The sequence below is a fragment of the Aythya ferina genome, assembly GCF_964211825.1.
Source record: "Aythya ferina genome assembly, chromosome: 1".
Lineage (NCBI taxonomy): Eukaryota > Metazoa > Chordata > Aves > Anseriformes > Anatidae > Aythya > Aythya ferina.
The window spans coordinates 20297328-20310347 of NC_140296.1; the positions used below are offsets into that span (position 1 = coordinate 20297328).

Below are 13020 nucleotides of genomic sequence, written 5' to 3' on the forward strand. Positions count from 1 at the left end.
TCAACCTTCATTTTCCAGGTGTAAGGTTGCATTAAAACAGATATGTCAAGGTGTGATTTCTCTTTAACTGGAAGACTCCATCAAAGGAAATACTGAAATTATCCTGTAGCTAGATTTCAATTACGTTTTTGGTATTTTTAAAATGATTGCAACTATCATGTTAACTTTTGCTAATTGTCGGTCCTCTGAAATACTGAGGTCTTAATTTTAATGGATCAATTCATATTATTTCACTGTGCAAAACTACAAATTTGATAGTAAGTACACAATTAATGTTTCAAAGCCAAAGTTATGAAGAATGTGTTAATGAATTTTGTTTACACCTGAGGGTCTTATCTTAAGTTTTTTACTTTTTAACCTAATTGAAATTACAACTTTGTTTAACCAGGAAACCATATCAAATGATTATTGTTTGCCCAAGGGATGCTAAACTTTAATAGAAAAGAATGTTTAACAAAGATATGAAAAACTGCATAATTGTTAACTGATTTGGAAAAGGTCTATCTCTGCTCAAAGTAAGTAAAAATCATTCATACACAAGGTGAAATTGCTATGCTAAAACATGTATTCTGACATGTCCAATATTAATCTTTGGACGGCAAGGATAATTGTTTACTTTAGCAGATATTGTAGAAAGGCACATTGCCTGTTTCTTTTTTATACTGTAGTACAATTCAAAAATAAATCCATTAAAGTCAGTAAGGTTATTTCAGTGTAAAATTAACAGAATTGAAAGGAGATTCATGCCTACTATGCTTTAAAACCATTTGTTAGAATTGTGATTTAAATGATACTATTACCATAAAGGATATACTTTGAGTACTGAGATACAATTTTTAAACATTTTTCATAGAAAGATCTATGTCAAATGAATTTTGAAAAGTTCATACAATAGGACTGCAACAGGCTTAAAATACATGAAAAATATTTTGCAGGGTATTTTGTACAGTATGGTGAGCTATTTGATTTTACTTCTCATTGTTACATGAATTATGAAAAGCCCAGTAACAATTCATAAGAAAATTTGGCAGTTTTTAACTAAAATATAGTATAGCAGAGAACCAGTGTCTGTGATGTATAGTATTTCAGGAAAAATGCAAATCTAATCCAACTCAACACATCAGGAATTGTCATTTTCCAACAATTTGGAAAATGTTAGCATTTCCTAATTTGGAAAAAATAGGAAATGGATAGCAACCAGCTAAACTACATAGACATATGCAAGACCATAGGGGCAGATAAGATCCACTCAAGGGTACTAAGGGAGCCAGCAGAAGTGCTCACCAAGCCACTTTCCATCATTTAGCATCAGTCCTGGCTATCAGGGGAGGTCCCAATCAAATGGCAGCTAGCAAATGCGACACCCATCTACAAGAAGGGCTGGAAGTAGGACCTGGGGAACTACAGGTTCTCCTACTACTGTCAGTCTGACCTTGGTGCTGGGGAAGCTCTTGGAGCAGACTATCTTGAGTGCCATCACACAGCACTTACAAGACAAACAGGTGATCCAGCCCAGTCAGCATGGGTTTATGAAAGGCAGGTCATGTTTTATGAACTTGAGCTCCTACTACAACAAGGTGACATGCTCAGTGGATGAGGAAAAGGCTGTGGATATGGTCTACCTAGACTTCAGTAAGGTTTTTGACATCATTTCCCATTCCATTCTCCTGAAGAAGCTGTCTGCTTGGATGGGTGTACGCTTCATTGGGTTAAAAACTGGCTGGGTGACTGGGACCAAAGAGTCATGGTAAATGGAGTTAAATCCAGATGGAGGCCGATCACTAGTGGTGTCCCTCAGGGCTCAGTACTGGGGCCAGTTCTCTTCGATGTCTTTATCAATAATCTGGATGAGGGCCTTGAGTGCACCCTCAGTTAGTTTGCAGACAACACCAAGTTAAATGCAAGCTTTAATCTGCTTGAGAGTAGGAAGGCTGTGCAGAGGAATCTGGATAGGCTGAACTGATGGGCTGTATGAGATTCAACAAGGCCAAGTGCCGGGTCCTGCACTTGGGGCACAACAACCCCATGCAGCGCTACAGGCTGTGGGAGGAGTGGTCCAAAATGGTCTCAACTACTGACAAAAAACAGTGCTTTATGTATCACGACTATAGTAAAGGGTAATATTTTGATGATGAGAATAATGGAACATAAGAAATTAATAGAATGAAGTTGCTTATCCTCCACTCTTTTTGCGGAAAAGTTGGCAATGCAGAGGCAATCAGTATTACATCACACTTTATCCAGTCTACTACTTGTTCTGCTTGCCTGTCCTTCATAATCTTTTAGAGTGTTTGCTAATTATTGACAGTGGTTTTCTAGTTCTGTGTGGAAAGGTTTTCAGTTTGAGTAGCTAACACTGAAGCTCAATGTGAAGATGTGTGTTTAATTGAAATGTTTCTGCTCACAAGCTATGTTAAGTATGTGACAATTTTAGTATATGAATAAACATTCTGCTGTTAGACTTTAAGAGGCAAATAGACCTTGCTTGATAGTGTGTTTGGGGAGGGTGTTAATTAAGCCTTCTGGCTTCAGTCTTCTCACTAAAATCCTCTCCATAGAAAATGAGTATCTTGTTCTTGTGCATTTTAGGATTAAATAATATTTATAAACAACATTCCATATATATAGCAAATAGCAAATGCAGTAATATTTATAAAATAATTTACGACTCCTTTACAGTCTAAAAGATAAAGTAGTTAAGGTAGGCAAGAGATCAGTTTAGGGCCATTTCCCAAAAACTTTTGCCATGAAGTGATTTTTTTTTTGTGCGTGTGTCATACTGACTAAAACTTAATGTTGTTTGATGAAGTTTTCCTCACAGGAAGGTAACGTTTTAAACTTTCTTGGAAATGACAACTCTAGAATATATAAGTAATATATAAGTAAACCTTCTTATTCCCTCTTATGCACACATGCCCCTTTAATACCTTTCTCTCTGGAATATTTAAACTGGTATTTCACATTGGCTTTTTTCCTTTAGCTCCTATTCCCATGCAAGTAGTACTATCTCTATTACCATTCACCTGTCTTTCAGAGCAGGGTGTCCTGGAAGCACACACCCAAGAGGGCTCTTTTCTTCTTCTTCTTTTTTCTTTTTTTTTTTTTTCAAAATCTATTAGTTAGGGCACTTAGGAAATGGGAGACATGATCTGAATTTCCTTCTGTGGCCTGGGAAACTTCAGGCCTGCAATCCTGCAACCCAAGACAGTGCTCTGTGATGCCATGCAAAAGTTATGTGCACAACATAAGAAGATAGCTGAAAAAGAGCACTCTGTGTCCACTAGCAATGTGAAGCTCTGCCTGTGGCCCCATGTTCTCATTTCTTCCTTTTTCATGGTTCTCCTTCAAAAGGAGAAATAGAAGGTGAGCTCCTCAAAGTTGCTCACTGCCAAGTGTGGGCTTCTGTCTCCTCCAGTGAGGGGGGAATGCTTCGATGATAATGCTGTTATATAAAGTCTATTGGAAAGATTATTTTTAATTAAAATGCTGTGGTTGATGGTTTTTAGAACTATCTCCATTGTTCTTGGTTTGCACAGGCTGAGAATTAGTGATACAATCGGGCTTTTCTAGGGAGCTTGTGTGTCTCTCTGCCTTGTTTCTGAGCCATGGTGGTGCTTAGACCTGTCATGCCAGAGCAAGAGACAGAAGCACATCCTTGAAAAAGGATCTGTTTATTTTTCAAACAAGGTTTCAGCAAACATAACAGTGGGAGGTGTCCCTGCCCATGGCAGGGGGTTGGAATTAAATGGTCTTTAAGGTCCCTTCCAACCCAAACCATTTTGTGATTCTATGGTTCTGTGATTGCACTCAGGCGTCAGAAATCTCCATATAGATGATTGCTCCCCTCCTCCAGTCAGTTTTGCCAGGCTCCTCTTTCTGACATCTCTCTGTGCATATCTGGTCATCTTAATCACAGCAAGTCCAAACCTTGATAGGAATGTAAAAGTGGGCTAGAAGAGGCATCTGATTTATCAGCTCCCATCCCTTTCATGCCTGACAAGTAGGTCGTACAATGTCTTTTATAATCTTATCAAGCTACATCTCAAATGCAAGGAAACACTATTCATTTTTATATCGTCAAATGTGAACTTATGTGTAAAAGGCACTGTAGAAGAAATACAAAAGGCTGTTCATAATCAGGTCCCAGAGTGAAATAAGAAAAGTCTGTGAGAAAGAAGAGTTTCCTCCCCTTCTGTAAGCACTTTCTAACTAGTCTTGCAGTGCTCTGCATATTCTGTAGCAAGATATCATGAGGGCACCTTTGGTATGTGACATCCTTTGTGCTGTAAGAAGCCCCCAGAAGCCTGCTAGCCCACTTCTGAGCAAGCTCCACATCTAGTTCTGAGGGTGGCTTTAAAACTAAGCTCAAGGGTCAGTAGGACATTCTGAATTTTAATTACAAAAGAAGTAGATTTCTGAGTAATAAAGTTTAGGAATGTTGCCAAAGCAAAGCATTCAGGGTCAGAAAATATTACTAGACTAGACAAGTTAGTTTAACTTAAATAATTGAATAGGGAGCTAATGTATAGATAGGTCAGCTTAAAAATTGCTGACCTGATAAAGTCCCATTTGCTAAACAGAGATATCCCTTTATTAGTGACTTGTCCTTTTCACTCCTATCTCCTCTTTCACAGTGTCTGTGTCAACTGAAATTATCTTTTTTTATTGTTCCAAGTCCATGATAAAATGTTATACCACATTTGGCCCCACTAGTAATACATCCATTCATTCATGGCTCTCTGTTTGCAATTATGTTTAAGACCTTTCAGCCCATTTTAATTCATGTAATGCATTCCAGGTTGATTTGTGTTGCACTAATCTCTTAATCAAAATGTGATGTGGCATCAAAGTAAATACCTATGAAAGTTTATTACGCCCATACTATTATCTTTATCAACCAAGCTTGTCATCTCATTTACAATTCAAAGATATAAATGCATTTAATAATGTCATACCCAGTGCTTTACTGCATACAAAAACGGTGCAAGAACTACAGAAGATGGTGTTTAATCTGCTAGAGAACCTTAGTATTTTGTGCTCACCTTTCATACTGATACCTCAGTTTCTTGACTATCAGCTAAGTATGTATGGGAAAGAGAGCAATTAAATTTCTTATGTTTTCTCCAAGCCACTGATGCAAACATCCATACTTAAAACCTTTAATTCCACTTTTAATCAGTTTTGAAACTACAAATAGATGATGAGCTATGGCTATTTTATGGATTTCTGAAGATGACAGAGAAATTAAACGAAAATCAGGCAGAGCACAGAGTAGGGCTTTTCAGAGTCTGTCCATGCAGGTGATGTCTAATGTGAAGATAAAACTCATGAGTTGAGTTACAGACACAATTCTTTTCCTTTTGAAGTCATTTTTTTATTGTTTTATAGGCTCCACTTACCTTTTATCACCTGATTATTGCACTGAAAGCTAAATATGCTATCTCATGATTCTTGGAATATCTGTTGATGGTACTTTTGCAAAATATTAATGGAAGTGATGATATTCTTCCCTAATCTTTATAAGAATTCAAACTATATGACTTATAGCAAGTGGACTAAATTAAAACTTTTTTTTTTTTTTTTTTTTTTTTTCTCACATGCACACAACAGGAAACTATAAAAATGCAAATGTAAGACTAGACATTTAATGGCACTAATCATGCACCAGAGGAATTTTAGATTGGGTATTAGGAAGAATTTCTTCATGCTGCATTGGTCAAGCACTGTAATGGGCTGCCCAGAGAAGTAGTGGAGTCCCCATCCCTGGAAGTATTCAGGAGATGTGTGCATATGGCTCTGAGGGACGTGGTTTAGTGATGGGAATTGGTAGCTCAGGTTGATGGTTGGACTTGATGATCTTGAAGGTCTTTTCCCACATAAATGATTCTGTGATTCTGTGATTATACCACATCCATTTACTAACCACACATTTCTTGTCTTTTCTGCCTTCCTTCTGATTCCACATTCACTTTTTCATCCTGGTGTCATCAGATCTTCCAGAAGAAAAACACACACACAAAAAAACAGATTTATCTTCTAACTGATTACTTATCAATGACTGATTACTTACGTGTACATATATGTACTTTTTTCTCAATAACTGATTATTTATATGCACATATTTGTGCATATTGATTTTACCAGTACCAAGTGCTATCAAACTGCTCCCAGAAGTTTGATGCCCAGTGGGGGTCAAACAAATATCAAAAGAGTCTGATTAAGAAAACCAGCCTCAGGGAAGGATCGAATAGGAAAAAAAGCTCTCAGAAGAGACCAACCCCACAAAGTCGGCCTGAGAGTGGGACCAAATAAATAATGAATAAAGTTTGCCTTTAAATATGATCTGTGACACAGAGTTCAGAGTTAAACCGGGACCCCTACAGAAGATTCTTACGGGAAATCCTGTAAGGAAAACTTCATTCAGCATGAGAAGTTCTGAGAGACAGAGGCTGTATTTTGGGTAGAAAACAAGACATAAGACATAAGGCATAGGACACTACCTTCATTAGCTGTCTGACCATGATTTTTTTTTTTAATCTTAATTGTTGTCTTGAACCTCAGCACTTCACACCTAGGTTGAAAATTGACTCTTTCGTTGTTATGGGCAACTTGAATTCCTAAATAAATTAAATGTGCAGGAGCTAGAATTCATGTAAGTCCTTAATTGGATTTATCCTCTAAGATCTTGGTTTCTGAGCTATTACCTTTTCATTTCTGTTCTCATTGTAGAAGCACTCAATCTTGCTTCTATTTCAGACCATAAATTCTCACAGTAATATTGTTGTCCGTTGCATTCTGTGTTCTGTACTACAAGTTCTGGTCTTGAAAATTACTGCCTTTATTATCATATCATTTGTTGCACAAAATAACTTAAAACTGCAAAGAAAGAGTACAGCCACAGACTCTTGATTTTCAGGAGGGTACTGATATCTAGGTAATAAGGCTAGACAGTGGCCGCTTTATGGGGAGGATCTTAGGAACAGTTCAAGACTCTGTATCCACTTCAGCTGGGTTCTGGACATCTTGGCTTTAAGTTGCATTTACCTTCAGCTGAACAACACAAAAAATCTTTTGATATGGCTGACTTGCTTTGCTCAATCTACACACATACCACCACATGTAGGTAAGCACCATTTCTCCTCTCTTGGTCTGAAATTACTCTTATTTCAAGAGCTAAACCATCTGATACAATTTTATGTGCATAAATACTATTTTATGTTTACCACATCTGACTGACAATCAAGAGAAATCTTTGATGAAGCTACATGGCAGCTTTTGTGCTTTATATAGAATGGTCTAAAATGCAGGTGATGTTTTAATTCTATAATATTTGCAAAGGTTTTGTGGAGCTTTAATTATCTCTGGTAATTCTAAAGGAAGTTGTATTATAAAAATCCTGTTAACTTATATTTTTTTCCCAAGTAGTTTAAACATTGACTGTCTTCTGACTTTTCAAATTCCATTTTAAGAATTTAACTTGTAATGTTGCATTAACAGTGTATTCTTTTGTTCCAATTAATACAATGATAGTAAAACTCTATCTGGATAATAATTGTCTCATTAGTTGTTAATACATGTTTTTGTATCTCAATTTCTGTTTTCAGAGTGGCTATATAAATCACTGTCACTATGTCTTTAATATTTGAACTTTTTTAATATAGTATCTTTCCTTCTTTCCAGGTCCCGAAGGAGCACTTTTTGAACACTCTGTAGAAACACCGCTTGTGAAGGCAGAGCCTTTTAAACAGCTTAGGTAAGAACTTATACATAAAAGCATAAATCTAATAAGTAAATGTTGTTTGCACATTTTTTTTTCATAACAAGGGATTTTAAACAATATTTACAGAACTAGTGCTAACTTTTCCTATTATGTGATAATTTATTTTTTTACTGGAAAATTCTACATTGGTGTGCAACTCTAGAAGTATTGCACACCATTATGAGATGATTTGTTACTGTTGGTGAGTATTTAAAGCCACATAATCTACTGTGCAAAGTTTTTCTGTACACTTTAATTTTAAAATTTCAGAACACATAAGTATAACTTTTTCTTCTATGTTGAAATAAAAGTTACTTATTTGAAGTAGGTCGTAGTCTTATGACAAGGCAAAATTTTTATAAGCTATTATCAGTCCAAGGAAACAGACTAGTAAGAAACATTTGGAAGGATACAAAACTGTGTCATTAAAAAGCAGTTTGGGATGAGAATATAATTATAAAGTATCTCCTAAGTTTCAAAACTCCTTAATCCTGGGATAGATTTCTTTGTGAATTACTCCGTGTCATTCGTAGTATCCCTAATTAGTTTATAATGTGTTGATTATGATGAGCTCAACTCAATCTACATTCAGTTCATGAAAATCTTTTATTCCATTTGTATGTCAGTTCAAAGAAAAATTAAATGAAGAGGACCTCTTTACAGTTTTACTTCTGTCCTTTCATACCTTGGCAGTCTGCTACTTTCTGTAATAATTTCTTAGTGTTTCCTCTCCAACAGGAGTAACTATTAGAGAGTAGCAGAAGATGATTAAAGCTTTCAAGAGCACTGTCTGTACCTTGGTGACTGAACTTGCAAATTGAGAATGGCAAATGAGAGGGAAACTTTATTAAGATTCTTCTTTTAATTTTCTTCATGATTTTCAACATTTACTTAGAGCGAATACTGTGTGTTTGCATTTGAAGACAGAATGGGCTTGGGACATCAGTTTTTCCACATGTTTATCTCTACTTTCAAAAAAGTGTTCCTTCTACTGTAGTAGAATTTGAATGTGACAGACTTCAGCCAATATATAGGATTGTGCATTGTAATGAACATTGTCTGGTTTTGGAGGGAGTGGACTCATTATGTTGTATATTTTTAATTTCCTGTGGTTGTCTCAGTTTTGATAAAGTAGCATTTATGAACAATTAAGACACTGAATTTTCTAATTACAAAGTCAAGAAGCTCTTTATAAATTTTAATTGGATATTTTCTGTAGTTGTTACTTTGCTTTAAATACATCATCAATTAGTATTTAATAGGTTTAAAGCTAATAGTTTCTCCTACAGTTATTGTACCATGTTACATTTTAAGTGTAAGCTCTTATCTACATTTCATTTAACAATTGCACTGTTTTGAGCTATATTCAACTATGTCTATTATAAATTTTTCATCTATTTTTGACACAGAATATCATTAGAAGGAACAGACTAAGATTAATTGAAGGTATTTATAAGGTTCTCCTTCACAGATGTTTACCTGGTGGTTTATCTGTTTAGTGATATTACCATGTCAACTATAAGCACATTTTTATCTATAATGTTGCTCCACGTGAGCAGGGTTCAACAGTAATAGTTAAAATCTCACTCAGTTCTGTGTCCAGTGGACTTAAAATAGCGGGAAACACAGATTCAGAATTTACAAAAGTTAACCTAATAATTATTAGGAACTATCTACGTGGTGGCATCAGCACTGACACTTGTGACAGACATTATTATCTGCCTTAAAGCCAGAGCTGCTAACTACCTGTGCTAGAAACCAAGTTAGCTTAACCCTAAGAAAAATGGTGAATATCAGGGCATGAAGCTATGTGATGTCCCGGCAGGCCCAGAAGACCTGAAGCTAAATCACAGCTATTCAAAATGCCTCGCTCCTTTAATTTTTTTGCTGTCATCACCACCCATAATCAATGTCAAGTCTGAAAGCAGAGGTGGCAATGATTCCATGAAGGGCTTCTTATGAGGATCAAGAAGCAAATGTGTTTGTCTGCAGTGCAGATGCTAAGTTAAGATACAGAGAAGAGCGATTTAGAAAGCTCATACTGGAGAAAGGTTATTTTCAAGGGTAACCTTAAATGGCAGTGTAAACAAAATTCATGCATTCCATTGTGAAGAAGCTGAAACAAGTTTACCAATGCATGGTAATTTTGTAATGCTTTATAAATATTCTGTTTTATTCCACATTGTTAAATACAGGAAGATACCTATTGAAAAACACTTCAATATGAATTTTTTAAATGCAATTTTAAGTAATACTTTTCTATTTTAATTTTGAATAATACTTCTTTTACAGATTAAAGTAGTGACTATCTAGTTACAGGTAATAGAACCTATTTGCTCACCCCAAGCCTTATCTCCACACTTTCACCACCTATTAATCTTCTTCTATTTTTCTTCTATTTTTCTTTCAGTGGTTATATTGTACTATGTGAATATAATATGCTGGATGAATGTGATCTAAAGTGCCACAATATTTAGCCTTATATACAGAGAATAATGCTTCAAGAAAATCCATCCACTTCAACAGTAGTTGCATGTTTCAAGGAGCTGACTGGAAAGCTCTTAGTGGTCATAACATTTCCGCTAGTGTCATATGAATGGGGACGACATTCTCTGTCATTCAGGTTTAGAGCAGCATCGCAAACAATGTTGACACAAACGGCCTTCTGAATTACACATTCTGCTGGATTTCCTGTCCAAATGCCAAATTTCAAGATAGACTATTTTTCTGGAAACAAAATGATGTGTGTTAGAGCATATCTTTTTTATAGCTAAGCAATGGAGACAGAGTGATGCAATTACACTGTGGTTAGTACCTGTCTTTTCATTTTCTAGTTTGAAGGAAACACATCAAGTCCTTTTCAGTCTAATAGATTGAATTCACGACTCACCTGTAAAGAAAAAGAGATGTGCTTGCACTTACTTCGAAGTGGTAGGAAGAATTATAGGAACAAAATCTACATCTCAAAGTTGAAACATCCCTAGGTTTAAAATAACATTGCCTACTTCTATATAAGATACCATTTATCAGCTAATTGCATATTATGCATGATGAATGTAATGCTCACAGATGAGTACTAGCATTGTTCTCATAGTTGCCACATACAGATGTCTGACAGCCAACAACTGAGCATTCTGACCAGAAGTCCTATGGGAAATCACTTTTAGTACAGCGTGTGGTATTTTGCCAGTTCTTCAACTCAAGGTTCAAATGTGACCCACATCATTCCACATTTCTTGGATTTGAAAAGTGCTATAGTAGGAGTGATGTCACTTTTCCAGAGAGTCAGCTTTGGTCAGAGCATGATTATAAATCTATAAATACTGTTAACAGAATATAGGTATATTTAACAGTCTACATGTATATTCTGTGAAGATTTCAATATTTCCTAGTGAAAACAGCCTTATTTTAAACAAATACATTCTATTGGCATTCACCAAAACTTTAAAAATGTAATTTAAGAAACTATTGTTCATATTTTGATGAAACACCTCCGTCCAACAATGAAAAGCATCAAAATATGTATTTATGAGTTTCTGATATTCATGTTGTAGAATACTGGTAGCTTGAGGGCATAATTATACTGATACATCTCAGCATTTAGTTAAGGCATGTACTGGTGGGTTGCTGGTAAACATCCCGACCTGTATATTCAAAATAAATACGTCCCTGTTGTGGCAGCCTGTAAGTTTACTTTTCTTACGGCTTCTTCTTCTCTTTGACTCTTTAAAGGAAAGTCTTACTTTTATCCTTTCCATTACTCATGCATAATCTATTGCCTTTTCCACTCAAAGTATAGGTTTGCTAGGGTTAAATTGGACAGTAAGAAACTGCTGGAAGGTGAAGCTCTGGGGTTCTATAAGGAAGGAAGAAAGTCTAGAAGGAGATGTATAGAAGCCAATCAGGGTAAAAGCATTCACAAAATCATTGCTTAATCATATCTGTAATACTAATGCTTACATGCTAATTGACTAAAAATACCATTTGACTAATTGAAGTACAGTGATTTTTATTTGCATTCATTATGCAAATTAAAAGCCCAGTCAGTCAGAAGAGAATGAATTACATAACAGGAAAGTGAGTCTACAATTATAAGCCAGTGTTTGTAAAGCATCTCTGCTCCCTGACTAGTGAGACATTTCTACTGCAATATAATTTTATGAGCCCTGGCATTAATTTGCTAGATACACATTTGCATTCATGTACTTTACTACTTTCATGTTAACTGAAAACATCATCACATACTTCTTTTGGAAGCTTAAAGATTTTCTTTCCATTCAATGAATGGTTTCAAATCTATGAAAACATGTAGTGTAAAAGGATGGGATGGTACAGGTCATCACATTTATCACCTTTTCAGAAACATATCTGACAAATTTAAAGATCTGACATATATTTTAAAATACTTTATTAGCATAGGCCTGGGTACTATTTCACATCTTGTCTTCTAAAATGAAAGTAGTTTCCAAGTAAAATCTCTTTTCTCTGTCATGGTTGCCAGCTTCTTTTTGTGCACCCATCTACTTGAAACAGGTTGTTCATTGGGACTGACATTACAAATTACAGTGCTATTTTTTTGCTTAATTACAACAATTCCTTATGTCACGTCTCATATTCTGTCAATATATTAAAGTACTAGCTCCATAAGCTCAAGTCATTTTTTAATTTTTCTTATTTTTCAGGCATTGAATTTGTAACATCTTCCGCATAGGTTTGTACTTACATTCACTCTAACATATTTCTGATACATCCCTAGCATGTTACAAAGAGAATAACAGTAAGGGAAAGGAGGCCCATCTGCACTGATTATTTTCAACTAACAGTGCTCTCTGTACAACTGTTTTCCCTTCAGCCGAAATACGAAGATACTGTAGAGCTTCCAAACTCAAGGAAATGTACTTCAAAGCATTTACCCTTTTCACATACCTGGAAGCTTTAATCTGTCAAGATAATCTTTCCCCAGTATTTAATTTCACCATCTTTCTTGAGTTATGTATGAGCACATATTCCTGGTGGGCATGCAAGTGCCTGGACTACAAACAATACACGCATGGCCAGCCACACCAAGCAACCGAAGAGCAGTGCCATTACCCAGCCACATCAACACAAATGGACATCACATAAGCATGAGTAGCATGGACAGCTCAGTCTTGTTCCTCCTCCCTGGCTAACCAGTATTGAGGTTCGCTGGTGAAATACACACACACACACACACACACACACAAATAAAAATAAAAAAAGGTTCCTCCAGTATCTAGCTT

General features: G+C 35.8%; 1 protein-coding gene across 8 annotated transcripts in view; it reads left to right on the plus strand.

The window, feature by feature from the left end:
• The window catches only part of SGCG (sarcoglycan gamma), a 134690-nt gene that overhangs the window by 106220 nt on the left and 15450 nt on the right, over positions 1 to 13020 (plus strand). For all 8 annotated transcript variants that reach the window (XM_084497309.1, XM_084497310.1, XM_084497305.1 and 5 more), the window contains one exon: positions 7681 to 7753. In XM_084497309.1, coding sequence (XP_084353435.1) covers positions 7681 to 7753 — 73 coding nt within the window. The remainder of the gene's footprint in view (positions 1 to 7680; positions 7754 to 13020) is intronic.